Raw genomic sequence first — 15286 nt, forward strand, 5'->3', positions numbered from 1 at the left:
CCCAAAACTTTGTTTGTCGAACAAAAATTGTTGCTTAAAATTGCTGCATTTTTCTGTATTGGTGCAGAAACCAGGACCTATCATAATTTGCCTTACCTTTGTTGCGCACTGGTTTTAATTGATCTCCCTTCGTAGTTTCCGGCGCTCATTCAAATTCACAGCTGCAGTGCCTTGGCTTAACACGTTTTGGGATTGCTTCAGAATACGTTTTTTGAGAAATTAGAGGCTGTCAGGTTTTCATCCTTCATGGCATTTGAAAAGGCGTTGAACGATTACTTGAGGGATAATTGTGCGGTATTTGTGCTTGCACTGGTGACAAAATGTATCAACTCTGTTTTCCGGTAAAACCGGGTGTACCAAGGATGCAACAGCCGGCTAGAAAAGTCAAGAAAGTCTAGAAGGCAGAAAAAGCAATTAAGTTGAGCGAAGTTGTTATTGACAAAAAGTACACTAGGCACTGGTTGCGTAGTACGGCCTCGCCTAGGGAGACACGGGAACCAAGTCAGCTTTCATTATCTTGTGAACAATCATAAGATGGCCGCGGTTTGTACGATTGGCTTCCGGTAAGTCGACAGCTCACCGAAGAGAAATTGTGCACCTGCACGACCCTGATAAAGTATACAACACCGTATACAAAAGTCTAACTGTAGGCTTTCATTTTAACATAATACTAGCACAAGGACCCAGCAAGACCTGCAAGTGGTGCGTCGCACAGACCCTAGATTTGCCCCTCATCTCACAGCCCACTGGTTGTACATCACCTGCAAGTGGGCTGTACACGCGCAACCTGAGATGGTTCACTACGGCAGCGTGATCAACCACTGCCTAGAGAATGCTAACCGTCGTCTTGGTAAGCTGGCATATCCCATAGACGCTCTTGAGCAAGCCATAATGAAGGTGTCTCAGAGTACTGGATGGCTCATGAAGGAATACGAGACGCAAACTTTGTACCAATCTGACCGAGGGGAAATGCTGTAGAGCGGTGGCTAAGTACTAAAATACGACTGCGTACGCTTCCCCGTTTTAATGCCGCGACCTATAAGGCTGCACTGCCATCTTGTTGGACCTACCAAGGTGAGGTAAATGTATGACAAGTAACTCAAAGTTCCTGGTACAAACACCGAGACTCGGATTCTGACCTCATCAATCTCACCGTTATCTTCGTACACTGCTTGTAGGAGTTCGTCCGGACCAGCAGTTTGGCATTTAGTGTCTGTAATCGGTTGTCACATTTATTTACGATTTTTCCTCAACTTAAATTGCATTGTGTAACTGTTGTACATATTTTATCATGACGTTTGTTTTATTGTACCAAATAATACAGTACAGAAATTTTCGGTGCGACTTTCTGACTTCTTGCTGAGCCAGGGGATTTACGCTCCGCTGAACTGTTTGCTGACTACTGAACCAGTGGGGACTATATCTGTGTTTATGTGAACTGTTGAACACCGCAATAACTCCCTGTGACATTTTTTAGCTGTGAATAACTTTCCTATCATAAAATATACTACTTACACGGGAATCATCAGTGGAAAATTTCTACAAGTGGATATTTTCTTCGCAGCCGGTTACTGCAGTGGAATCGGTGTAGTGGACTATTGGATCTACGCATTCGTGAGCCCTAGCGATTGCTTGTTCCTTTTCTACTGTGATTTTGTTATTTCGTATTTATTACATTGCTCGTTTATTTGACCGAACACGCTAATGGGGTCCCAGTCCGCTACAGGCAGCACTTGAGAAGAACTATTCCCTCATAAGCCGTGGAGGATAAAAGGTGTTCAACGCTCAACATCCAGCGTTCTACGTCAGCTGTATGCTGCAGATGAGTCAATCAATTCAATCAATTTATAGTCTATCAACTGCGTAACATTGGTACCGTTGGAAGGTGGGAGTGTGCGCAAGTTACGGCCAAGCCTCGGAGATGATAGTATATGCAGTATGTTCCGGAATTAGGTAGATACTCAATAAAGACAACGCATGAGCTCCACCGGCTGAGCGATTGGACCGTTACTGCCAGTATCTTTAAACATGAGTGAGTTGAACACCCGAGATCTCCATCCAGAGAGGCGGCACCTGTCGACTATACTGAGTTTACTGATAAGTTTTTCATATTTCGTTGTCTGGTCATGAGCTGTAAACGTCTCGGTAGCATTCACTTACTACAGGACTGGGCCCGGATAGCTCTGTGGGGCAAACGGTTTTCGGCATGCGGAGTACATATCCTAACCGGCGCAACCTATCAAGCGTGAGTAATTAATCTGGCGCTTGATAATTTCTTCTTTCTAAGACCATCCGGCTAACCTCAGTAGGGCAGTTACGATGTTTCCGCCAAACCTGACCAATGTTTTGGAGACACCTATGGTCAAACACTGACATCTTCCGTATGACCTTTGCGCGTGGAGGCCGAGTTTCTGACCCATAAAGCACTACAGATCACGCACCCACATTGTAAGTTCTGCTCCTGACAGTTAAGCTGGCGTCACGTCGGCGACTAGGTATCAGAGTTTGGCAAAAGCCGCCCTGGCCGTCACAGTTCGAGAGGTGATCTCAACTCCAGCCAGTCAACGGAACCTATGCAGGCACATAGGTAAACATGTTGATTGGCTCGCTTGCAATTGTGAGGTTTCGCCTTGATCCCACCAAGTTTTGAGCAGTACTTTACACTTGGCGGGTGTGGGACCCACGCTAAACCGTGCATGAGTGCTAATGAAGTTAATTCACATCGTTTGCACTTTTGAAGGGACTGAAACAAGGAGGTCTATGAGCGAACGTCCGAGATGCACTCTGACCTCCGAGGTTTCAGAGGCAGGCAGGAAAACTTCAAGAGCACATCAATTACAAATTTGAGGAGGAAAAGTGAGAGGGCAGCCTCGTTTTACACAAAATCAAAAGTTCAAAAAGTTCATAACAAAATAAATGACGAACATGGGACATCTGAAGGAGTGGTGCTGTTCAAGAATTTGTCCCAAGGTAAAGATATGTTTGATACATCGTCGGCTACAGCGAAACCAAGCCTGGTTTTCATGGACCCTGTAATCCTGGCCTCGTGGAAGGGAAAAGTTTTGCAAAGATCTCTACAGTTATCTTGAGAGACCCATTACACATGTCGCTGTTTAATTACGTAGATTAGACATGGTCATTCGATGAACTCACAACGGCTTCCTGATAGTTTTTCCGAGAAAAGAACTTTAGCGGCTTGGCGCGATACAAAAGCTCATGATATAAAAACCGTTGGTTAGTCAGCATTTACAACGCTTCATTTGTGCCAAGGTCCAAGCAGCCGATTTTTTCGAAAGCGCATAAATTGCCAGTAACAAATTTTACATTCGGGTCGGTGTTAACATTGATTTTGCGCCGTCAGGACAGCAAGAGTAAAGGCAAATTAGTATCATTCACTATTTCTGGGTTACTTTCATTGTGAATAAATGAAGGAGTAGTAGATTGGGGCGGGAAATTTGGCCTCCATTTTGGGGCAAAACCCTGTGTGGATAGGTCATTTAACCGGCGTGTGGTATGTTTATCAAAATGTCGGTTTTAATTGCTGTACTGTTAAAGCCAACTTCTACCTTCTTTTAATTGACTTGTGAGATACCTTCTGATTTAAACTTCACTTGATCCGTTGCACATGCGGCCAATAATTTCCAAGTTTAATACAAGTTGTATGTTGCTAGAGAAACTAGGTTGACACGAAAAGTTACTCGTCTTTTTAAAGCGCTTTAGTGCATAACTTTATGCTTTCCATAAATTTTGCCAGTTTTTTCGCTCGAGGAAGAACGATAAGAACCGTATTGTTGCAGTGTCTTACTAGCTGACAAAATGTTTAGTTCGTGGGCAGTAATTTATCGGCTGCCTACAAAAAAGGGTGCCCCTGGTTTCTCGAATTACTGTAACCGACACCCAATCCACAAAAAAGACGGCAGATAGATGGGGATCACTTAAATTTCTCCAAATGCGTACATTAGCGTATTTTCATCATTTATCTAATAAAATCCGCAAAGCGTATGGACCAAAAAGGCCGGCAACTCAAAAAACTCCCCGAACCGGGCATGATTTTCCCGAGATAGCAAGAGGAAAGCTAAATAACACCATTTTGTGCAATAAAGTACGGTAACGTTTGTGTTTGCATGCGTCATTTTGATCTTCAGTGATTTCAATTAAGATCAGCGTGCACCAGTATGTAGTAAAGGTATTCTTCTCAGCTCAGCTGTCGGTCTAAGCCTCCTAAACTAGCGTTCACGTCAAAAGAACCACCAAAGATGTATTAACGCCAAAAAAGTCAAAAACACCTTCACAGCGTTACATATATATATATATATATATATATATATATATATATATAGTATAAGCAGCGACAACCTTCTGGAAAATCTGGCACCTTCTGGACCGGGAAGCGTCCTTAGTTTTAGGCCATTCTCGCGGGGAATATGCTTTTTGTCCGTAGCAGCACTTGACCGCGAGCGGTAAAGCGGGGTCCGCGTGGAATTTTTCATAACACAGTGTGCGTGAGCAAAATTGTGAACAGGCAGAAAAGTACACGTAAGTGCAGTGCCAGAAATGTTTCAGGTCTCATTTCAATAAGCAGGTGAGTCAGAGAAAAATGGTGAAAATGACAGAAAACATATGAAAATATGCGTTTTTACACATGAAATTTTGTGGACAAAAAATCGACAACGTTTTCTATGGAAGAAAATTTTGGTAGCTCAGGTAGCGTAGATGGCCGTTGGTTTGTTCGCTGAGCTGGGTAATTTGATTGGCAATTGGCACAACCACTAAGTCATCGCTACGCACCACTACGCTCCCCGACAACGCACTGATGATGCCACCTCGATTGGTGTTGATACGTGTGCAATCAAGCTGCCCAGCTCAGAGAACGAATCAACGACCGTTGGCGACGTTCTTATTGAAACCAGTTCCTTCAAGTTCAAAAAGAAAGTTGCAACGTGAAAAGTTAAGACTTGGATTGAAAAAGGCTCACTTTCAAGTGACCGAAAGTGGATAGGGATCTAAGTACGCCCAGCTGAGCGGACCTTTTGAAAGCTATCTCATACGGCGGTAACAACAGATTTATGGAAAGGTTCATTTTTTCAAATTTTGAGTTAGTTCGTAGGGTACTTTTAGATCAAATGGTGACAACTGTAAATTACCAGAGTGTAAATGGAAGTAAATAGCAAAACTAATGCCAGGAACATTGACATACATGTCCAACTACACGGCTCGATAAAATCTCCGTGCAGAGCTTGCAAAGAAGTGGAAGTTAAACTTCATCTTTGAGAGCATCAGCATAATTCATAACAGATGAAGCTTAATGCCTTTCCATTTTTGTGTGATAAAATCACCAGGAAAATGACCATAATTAAAACGGAGCATTCTAAAGAACTGTAATTCATGTAGAGCGGCCCATTTAGAGGGACAAACACCAAGAAGCTGTTGAACAAATCATTTAAAAGATTTACTTTTGCCCAAAGATGAAGCAGTTAGGTAGATAAGGGGGTCACGGCAGCAGGCATTCATGGCTTTCAATAGTGATGGAGCTGACCTAAAAAAGCTATTGTTATAGGTTGGATTGTTACAAAGTCAATTTCAATGGTCTTCTAAATGTGTATACGTGAAATGGAGAGAAGCATATCAAGATCTCAAGTCCAGTTTAACTCTATAGTGCGCTACTCGAACAGATGTGAAAATGTGCCATCTGGTTCGAGAAACATTGTCAATTAGCGAGGTTCGGGCACGTGTGACAATGTCAGCAAACTGAGGGATCCGTTCGTTCAAAAGGCAGTGTGGCTAATAAAGTTTAGAAGTCAATTAGAACCAAAAAGAAACTCTATGATTAGTAAATCGAAACTAGGCGGGTGAACATCTGTGCCAAGTCGTATCCCGCAAACGAGGCTAGTACATGCACACATCTTATATGAGGTCCATGTCCTTTTTTGGGACGGTATAACGGATTTTATTGTCACTATTTTCTGTTGTATCGATGAATCCTTCCGTTCTTGAACTCCGCTGAGTTCAGTGGTTCCAATTAGTTCGTTGTGAACGAAATACCTTTTTTGTATAGCCATATTTATACATAAATGCATATATATAACTTAGGACTATAACGAAAGAGCTAGGATTTGGACGGGGAAATCTCTTCAGAAGGATATGGTTGTAGCTGAGGGCTAATAAGTCAATGTTGCAACTTTCAGAAGCGTGATACCCCCTGGAGTGATACGGCCTCTTTAGATTAGCCCTTACATAGAATAAACGGCTAAGAGATTATGAACAAGGGAGTGGTTCTAAGTTTCTGTTGGTACACAGATCTTCTTTAGATGCAAATCATAAGAGTCAGTGGGTTTGTGACTAAGTTGCATTGGACACATTGTTAGCCTTTCAACTGACAAAGAAGAAATCCTTGGAGCAGACCTAAGAATGGCCCCTGGGTGTGATGAGAAATCGCCCACAAATTCGCTAACTCACAAAAATACTTAGGAGGAGAAGACCAATAACTGAACGGTATTCTGCAAAACTTGGTTTAAAATAAAGAGCTTACAGAATACAGACATTCAGAACTACACGATTATTTTAAAAATACTTTGGTGGATGGCACCGTGTGAGTAAACAACATTGAGCAGATCTCCAAAGAGTTTCGTGTTCTGCAGCCTATCATCAGCCCCGGATACAGGTGCTATGTGGGATAGCTGTCGATCCGAACCCCAAATCAAAATTAAACCACTATTCTCGAGTTTCTATTGTGAAACGAGGAAAGCGAGTATCATGCAGAGGTTCCAACAGAACCAGCCGCCCACAATACTACGACAATTCCCGGGACGAGCGAGAGCGTACACATCCAGAGACTCCCGTGATCGCAGTAAGTCGTAGGGTTCTGGGGAGAAAGCCTTATAAGTGACGGAAATTAACTGCACTTCCACTGCATAGCACAATTCTTGAGCCTTAAGCCACTAAACCCAGTTAAATCACTCCTCGAGGTTTTTTACTTACCGGTTTTTTTCTTGGAGTTCCAGTTGGAGGTATAAATCCCCGGGAGACTACCGACGTAAAATTCCCGTATGGTTCGGGTGTCTGAGTTTAAACTATTCTAAATTTACTCTACTGAAATCTAACTTTTTTGAAGGGACGCACCACTTAATTTTATATCACCGTCTGGAGTTTCTCGGCCACTGCTCCCATACACACTCGGATTTCTTTATGATCTCCATTACACTGTCCACCTCACAAGGTAACTAAGAAACTTTCTATCGTTTAGGTTAATTTTTTGCTATAAGCACAATATATATGCTATATATGCTATATATGCTATATATATTCTATATATGCTATATGCGCAATAATAATAATAATAATATGCTTATTCCCCAAATTTTCAAAAGCATAACAAATGAGGCATGATCTGGTCGTTACTATCTGAACGTGGCGAACAGCACAACGGAGGGGAAGATGAAACTAAGAGAACATAACTAGCACATGATAAGTAATTGGAAATTGTAGATAGGCTCACTGGTATCGCCGCTGAAAGGAATTCAGGTGTTAACGTTTTTAGGAGGAAGACGGAGAGCAAATGTGCATGGCTGAACGAGCACCATAAGTAAAATTGCAGTAATTGGGTTCAACGCGTACATCTGACAGCCCAAAGAACTGGAAATTCAGAATTTAACACGGCATAATAAGTAGCACGTAGGTACTTGAATTGAAGTGTGTAAAGCACTTGGAATAATAGAACAAGAAAATAATGAATAGAGGAATGAATAAAGCATCACTCATGCTTGCCATCATTCACCACACCTTGAATGTGCATGTGAATTGCTTGATCGCAATCTTTCGGATATTTTCGGATTGGAAACTGCAGATGTTTGATGAGAGAAAACATTTTACTAGGAAACAATAAGGATACTTTACAAATTATTCACAAGTGATACCGACAACAAGAGGGGCGGGAACGCAACAACTATCAAGATTGTGAACGTGGTCGATGCTTGTTGATTTTGAGCCGTTTCGAAAGATCACTCAAGGTATTAGATCTGGAAAATATTTAGGAAGACCGTGACCCACCAAATTTGCAGCGGTCTTGCTACCCAAAAATCTACTTTACCAAAAGCGTATGGTAAAGAAAAAAATAATAGCGCTAGATTGATTATACAGTTAGGTCAGATGGAACAGGCTTACTAAGAGTTGCTGTCATCCAAATAGTTCGTCGTGGGCGCATGATTTTAGGGCGGTTTTCTGTTGGATAGTTTTCACATATGATAAAAACCCGAAGACAGTCTTGAGTGTTTAGATACCGCAGTTAGCCCATGAAACTTGCGAATGATCGCTGTAAGGGCGAACGAAATAAGGAGAGAAAGTCCAATCACGCGACCACGTTATCCTGCGTTTAAATTGTACAAAATGCGCGTGTCTGTAGGTTTTATAGTCAAACAAAAAACGTTAATGCAATTGACAAACTGTGTAACGATATAATGGAAGCAAAAGAAAGATACGAAACACCACAAACCTAACTGGCTTCGGTCTATTCACCTAGCTTCACGGCACATGAATCATAACGGGACCTTCTGGCTAATTGCGGTTCCCAGTATTTGCACAATAGAATGGAGTTTCCGAAAGATATGACGTGTCCTTGATGGACTAAAGCAGTCGAAAATTAACCACAAAATGCCAATCCGAACTTCTGAGTTGTATCCAGGAATCCCGGCTTCTTGGCAATGCTTGGAAATTTTTCCACAAGGCTTTTCCGCCGGAAGCCTGATCGCTTCAGTTGAAAAGAAATTTTGTGAGCTGAAAATACATGGACGGAGATTGAAATGGTTTTTGGTTTGAGCCGATACAGTTTATCGGCGGCAGAATATGAGCAGAATGTCGGTGAGGTGTGCTCGCACCATCCGTCTGTCATGCGTTTATAGTCTACAAATGCGTAAATGCGCGTTCACATTGGAACGCCAATAAAAAAGGGTATTTGTTAACTGTCATGCCTCGTAGGATGTGTGGGCGACAGGTGGGTTTTTCTGTTATGAACTCCATCCCCTCCTTAACGTGGTGCGGCGGTGGCAACTAATGTGCGCCTTTCACGCAGGATGGGAGAACGGGTCACCGGTCATTTTTCATTAGCGTGCCTTTAACCAATTCTTTTTATGGTTACTTTCCGTGTACACTTGTGAAACATATTTCTGGTGATTCTGTAATTTGCTTTTGATCAGTCATAATGAAAGCATACTTTCCAAAAATGGCTTCGTATTTCCTGACAACGCAAGCGTCACGGCAACCAAGGCATCTAGGCTTTGTGCTGAAGATAAGCTCACGTAGGTGAAAAAATGGGGGCGTAAATTTCCTCTTTCTTCTATAGCTTCAGAACGGTCCCGAGGCCTCGTGATTCTAAAACAACATAAGATTGCCTCTAGTAGCATATGTTTAGTAATATATACGGGAGCCCGGCAGCATACGTGTGGCTGAGGCACATAAAACGCTTCATGAGTGCTTCATTTCAAAGTGTTACTTGTTACGCACTCAACAAAAATATAAGCCAGTCGAGCCAGAGTTTCTAGGACAGAGGGGCACCTCGTCCTTTGTCACTTATATAGCATGTAGAATCACCCACGACAACTAGAAAGAATGCTTTATAGCCACAACTGAGTTCCCGAAGTTTCACACCAACAATCGTGACAAAAATGAACAAGCTTGGCAGGCATTGTGCACGAAATACCTCAACAAGTGCTTAAATTCTGCGTTTTCAGAAGACTGGTAAGCCCTTTTTATACCCACACAATGCGTTAAAGGTTAACTACCAGAAATGGAAAATCGGTGACCTGCTCTGGAATAGCCACAGACACCACCTTTGATTCATTGGCTGAGAAGGATGCACCAATAGTCCTGTCAATATAAACTAGACCTGGGGCTGTTCATTAAAACAACAGTCCTCGCATCTACCGAATACAAGTTGAATGATATATGGCCTTCGATGTATGCGTGTGAGAATTAAGTTTCGTACGTATATATATAACCAGACGAACTAGAAATCCGGAATTCAGCGAACCGTAACAACCAGCACGTATGTATTCGAATTGGCGAATATGTACGGCATATGGAATATTAAAACAAGAGATTAATGAATAGAGCAATGAATAGAGTATCAATCATGTTCATCACAATGCGCTACATCAGCTATTCCGCTGGCTTCGTCGACTATGTCTTACATTGCAAACACGTGCTCACAAGCCTTTCAACTGCGGCTGCTCCGTTAAACACCAAAAATTTCTCACGCATGATAGCTAGAACGGGCGACTTGCCCACATGTTCTTCCAATTCATGATAGTGTCTAGCCAAGCAATGTGTCACGGGATGTCGAGTCGGAATGTGCTGGGATGCCGGCGAGAATGGGATAAACCACTATTATGCAGCCTTACTTCGACACATATCAGTCCATCAAGGATTGCTGAAGAGAGCGTTGATGCTCTACTAGAACTCGAAAATTAGTTACACGAACGAGAAAACGGGGAGCACCAACAATATCAGCTTGTTGAGTAGAATTATTACAACAGGAATATATGGGAACAAGGGACTTATCTTTTTGCAGGTACAGGTTGATAAATCCTGTTTTGAGTCCGGATGCAGGTTTCGTGTCTTCTTCGCTGTTGTAACAGCGACGCGTATTCCTGGATGCCCGTGAGCGTAGCACCGTAAGTCCTGAGCGGCTCAGCTCCGGGTTGGGCGACATGAGAAGCTCCGTTGAGTTGTGTTGTGTTGCTGTGCTGTTATCCTATATGTAGGAACGTTTGGGTGTGTGTGGGTGTCAGCACATGACTTGTTGCTATCCTATCGGACGGTAGACAGTCTATGTCAGATGAGTCACCCTTATGTGTCATGATTTGTACGTGTGGGGAAAGAAAGACGAGTCTTGGGATCAAGTGAGTCACGATTCTGTGGCGTGATTTGTGAGTGTAAGAAAGATCTCGTGATCTAGTGATTGTCGGTGACCTGTACAGTCATGTGTGTGGCGAAAGGGTAGCAACAAGAGTTTACGCAATGTGTTGGGCAAGTCCACATTCACTGTCTCATCAAGAAGTAACTTTCTGACGACCAAATTAATTCTATGCAGAAGGGCGTGTTGTTGCACTAATGCAGTAGTGAATATTCTGCTGCTGTCACTTCATCACGTAACAGTTTGTCAAATTGTTATTTCCGTAAAACAGTAGAGTTCAGAAAGTTGTTCTATTCAAGTCTGAGGTCCTGTACATCTTCGACAAAGCCTTTAACATTCGTTTTTGGCCAGGTCCGGAAAATAAACAGTCTTTGGGAGAAACACGCCGACCTTTGGCAACACAGTCAAAAACTATACGGAACTTTCCGGGCTTTTGAGGCTTGAAGACCAGCTGATGCGGGATGAAGCACAAGCGCTCTGTTGAACTAACATGCGACCGATTTACATACTCTTTTTCACGAGTAGTTAGAGACTCGGTGTAGTGTCTGAGGATGCCATAATCATTCAACAAGCGTCTTTTTAAATAACTGAGGCGTTTGTCCGCCAGATTCAGGTAACTGGGTAGGTTTCTCTAGTCAATTTTCAGGGGCAGCGGCACCTGACAATGACCGTCCAACAAGCTTACAGACTGCTGTGTGTCTTTCATAATCTCTTTGTTCTATGGAGACAGTGATTTATCTATATCCTTACTGTGGTTCAAATTCGATTCAAACATCCACAGTATGTGATTTTCAACACTAGGTTCTGTACTGAGGCAATTTACTGATATTCGTTTGGGTCCCGCAGAGGAGGTAATCCAAAAATTGCCCACCTCAAGGCTGTTAAATATAAGTAGTGATGTTTCATGGACTCAGACGTTGCTCGTTAACCATAGTGAGCTTCTGAGACATTAGTTCCTATCAAAATCAAGAGGTCGTATCCAGGAATTCGTGAAGGTTGAACATCCGCAAAATGCTTTCATTTGCTCAGAAGCAAATCATCCGTAGCCCTCGCGATGGAAAGCGACCCAATAGCGTAGGCACAGTCCACGTCCGCAACATACCCGGCAAACGAAGACCGGATGGCAGAGCCCACTGCCGTGGTATCCTTGATGTCGGGGACATTTACCGGTGATACTTCTACGCGTGTCACTTCCCCCTCTATCCCAAGTTGCTTTTCCACGTCTGTCAGTAATAGGGTGGCATTAGAACCATTGTCCAACAGAGCGTGAGTTAGTAGTTCTCCCTTCGGCCTAATCAGCCGGACTGCTACAAACCCAAAATAGCTCCGGGGTCCATAAACCACCGTTTAGTTGACGTTGGCATCTTTCGTAGCACTGTTCAACATCTGCTGTGTCCTGAAGCAGACGATGGTGTCTTTGTTTGCAATTCGAGACATCGGAAGGTGTAGGGACGCGACACTAATCCTCTATGGTTAGGCTCTAGGCTACTGAAGCGTAACTTGAGGCCGTTCAGCCCAATGAGCTCCTTCACTTGAAGTAGGGTGCCCAAAACTTCACAGTCTCGAAACCGTAAGGAGAAGTCATAGTCGCTTCCATAGCTGCGACGTTGATGCGGACCTTCCTAGCTGAGCGTTCTAAGCCTGCTTTGCTATCTGACTACCATATCTTCTTTGACTGGCAATCACACCGTAGCAAGGAACGGATACAGTTCTGTTAAGAAAGTATACTGAATGACCAAATTCCGACTCTGATTCCGAACAGTGTGCTGTTTGCCGCCTCAGCCCAACTTTGTTGCAAATGCAGGAGTGGACCTCTTTCTATACGCCTGAGTTTGGTCGAGCAGTTTAAGTCCACATATTTGACTCAATGCCAGATCACAGTTCACCGTTTCCCAAATCAGCCTTAAAAGGCATCGGCGGCTCCAGTAGCAATGGGCTCTCCCACCAGTAGTCCGTTTATAAAAGATTGTGTGGTATCGTGTGGCCTGCCGAACTGCGTCCTGAGGATATCTATAGCCTTTTGATAGACCGCCGTTCCAAGCAGGAACACGCAGTATTCAATGACATCCCCGGCTTCTCCACAGCGACGATAGTGGAAGCACATTAATTTATTGGTATCCTCAAGCAGCCGATCAGCTACGTTAGCTTGGAATGCTTTCGCAAACTTCAGAAATTTTATCGGACCCCTGCTGAACTTACCTTTCTCTATTTTTGGTAGGTTAAACCCTGGCACTGCAGCGTAGTGGTCAACACATATGCCGTTCATTTCGTGCGGTTCGAGTCCCGGCGGCGTCGCCTTTTTTAGGCCAATTAGTGGATGATCGCGTGCAGTCTATTTCCCCAGAGTTGATCTTTGCCACGAATTTCTCAACCTTCTGTTCACTGGATGGTAAACACGTCCACAGTCACCGGAATTCGAGCTTTCATCATCAGAGGACCCATAAGACATTACCATCTGCTTTAGGGACGCTAACTTCCACTCTCTAATCTCTATCTCCCTCATCTCCATTGCAAACTCTTCCTCACGTATCTGATTCTTTAACTTACATCTCTGTCTATCCGCGTGCCTACTGGACATTACAATATCAGCTGCGCTTAGCCTGGGGAAAATACTGGCATAACAAGAGAAGTTGAGAAATGCAAATGTCACGGTTAACAAGGTTATCGCAATTATCGTTTACGAAGTTAGCAAGTTCTGGGTTCGACAAGGTTTCCGGTATAGCGCCACTTCGTGTACCGGCCATACTGGTTCCACAGTTTCAAATTCTGATTCGAGAAAAATGGCTAAGATCCACGAGATGCTTGACAATTGATTTCTAGATTTGATTACTATATATTGTTTCCAGCAATACGTTGGACCACGTTGAGTTACGCGCAAAACCCTAAAAGCCAAATCGTTCAAATGGAAGTTTGTCTACAAATGCGCTACCGTGAATACAATAATACAATAGTACGATAATGAAAATATACTAACCGCTGGACCGGTTTCTATACACCAGCTTTGGAACTGCAAATTCTTAATGGATTCCAAAGTTTACACGGACGCAATGCCACGTGTTTACGCCGCAGGCTGTTGAGACACCCAAATTAAGTTCGCCGAAACTATAGGGTTTTCGAAGTTGCTATTTTAATAGGAAGTTAGTCTAATCAACTAGCACCTTCCCGTGACATGTTGCACGTGGCATTTTGCTTAAGTGAGCGAAATGTCAAGGTCATTGACCATCGCCGATTCGGATTTTTGCCAGTTTACGCGACATAAAACACGAAATCGCACTTTAGCGTAATTTGGCGTTCTTCGGCGTTCCTGAAGAATAAGAATAAGAATAAGAGTATTCAGTGCAAATGCCACCCTTAGGATCAGTCACAGGCGTTTGTTTGCTTTAGACACCTCATATTTAACAAATGGGATATTTTTGTTCGGCGAACCTGCTCACAACACATTTTCCCCATGGGTTTCATGTTCCATTAAGTGCAATAAAGTTAGATTACAGCACAAACTTGCAGTGGCAGTGCGAAGGACATCTGTGGACGATCAACTTTCCCAGATATGCATAACCAGTTTGTAGACAATACAGTGTTACCAGAATGCTGTGGGCGTCTTTCCTATTATGACTGTGACGTTCTATAGGTGGTGACCACCAGCCATGAAGCGGTCACCACGATGACGGTAGCCGTTGTCACTCACCTCGACTACCTATTGTAGCTGCTGGATCCGTGTCTATGTGCCACGCTAATTAAGGTTCCCCATACATGCACGGCAGCCCAATCCAATGAACAACGACGGCCCCTTGCACTCGTATCTCTACTAGTTTTCACTCCTCTCGAATACGTATTGTAACTGCTAGGCCCGCGTTTATGTGCAACTTTGATAATGAGACTGCACCTATACACAGTAACATAATCCGATGGTCAATGGCGGTCTTGTATACCATTAACTATACGCGATCTCGCTTGTCTTCGCTTGCTACAGTAATCATGAGTGCAATTTATGTGCCGACCGGTAAAAATAAAGCCTCAGCTATGCGTGATAGCCACATCTGACAGGCTGTTATACTCACAACTGTACTCGAGGTCACCTTACTTGGCTATTGATCGTACCTGGTGAGTCGGTGTCCTTGTGCATACATACCTAATCTGGTGGCGACCGATTAACCTAAAACTCAAAACTGCACGCGATATTGCCTACCTTGACTTCTTATTGAAACTGCTAGGCCAGTGTACATATGCGACGCTGTTTAGTAGGCCTCGGTTACGCGAAGTGTCCTGATTTAACTACCAACGATGACCCGCCATACCCATAAATGTGCGCGCTCTCGCTTATGTCTGCTGCTTATATCATCATGGAGAGCATGAAATCAGTGTTAAACACCGATCTTTACT

General features: G+C 43.3%; 2 protein-coding genes across 2 annotated transcripts in view; one reads left to right on the plus strand and one right to left on the minus strand.

The window, feature by feature from the left end:
• T265_05698 (hypothetical protein) overlaps nucleotides 1–12069 on the minus strand; it is a gene marked incomplete at both ends in the record, with an annotated part of 103740 nt that extends 91671 nt beyond the window's left edge. Inside the window, one exon of the mRNA XM_009170767.1 lies at nucleotides 12009–12069. Coding sequence (XP_009169031.1) covers nucleotides 12009–12069 — 61 coding nt within the window. The remainder of the gene's footprint in view (nucleotides 1–12008) is intronic.
• T265_05697 (hypothetical protein) overlaps nucleotides 1–15286 on the plus strand; it is a gene marked incomplete at both ends in the record, with an annotated part of 104834 nt that overhangs the window by 88741 nt on the left and 807 nt on the right. Inside the window, one exon of the mRNA XM_009170766.1 lies at nucleotides 6650–6847. Coding sequence (XP_009169030.1) covers nucleotides 6650–6847 — 198 coding nt within the window. The remainder of the gene's footprint in view (nucleotides 1–6649; nucleotides 6848–15286) is intronic.

Source organism: Opisthorchis viverrini (assembly GCF_000715545.1).
Source record: "Opisthorchis viverrini unplaced genomic scaffold opera_v5_108, whole genome shotgun sequence".
Taxonomy (NCBI): Eukaryota; Metazoa; Platyhelminthes; class Trematoda; order Opisthorchiida; family Opisthorchiidae; genus Opisthorchis; species Opisthorchis viverrini.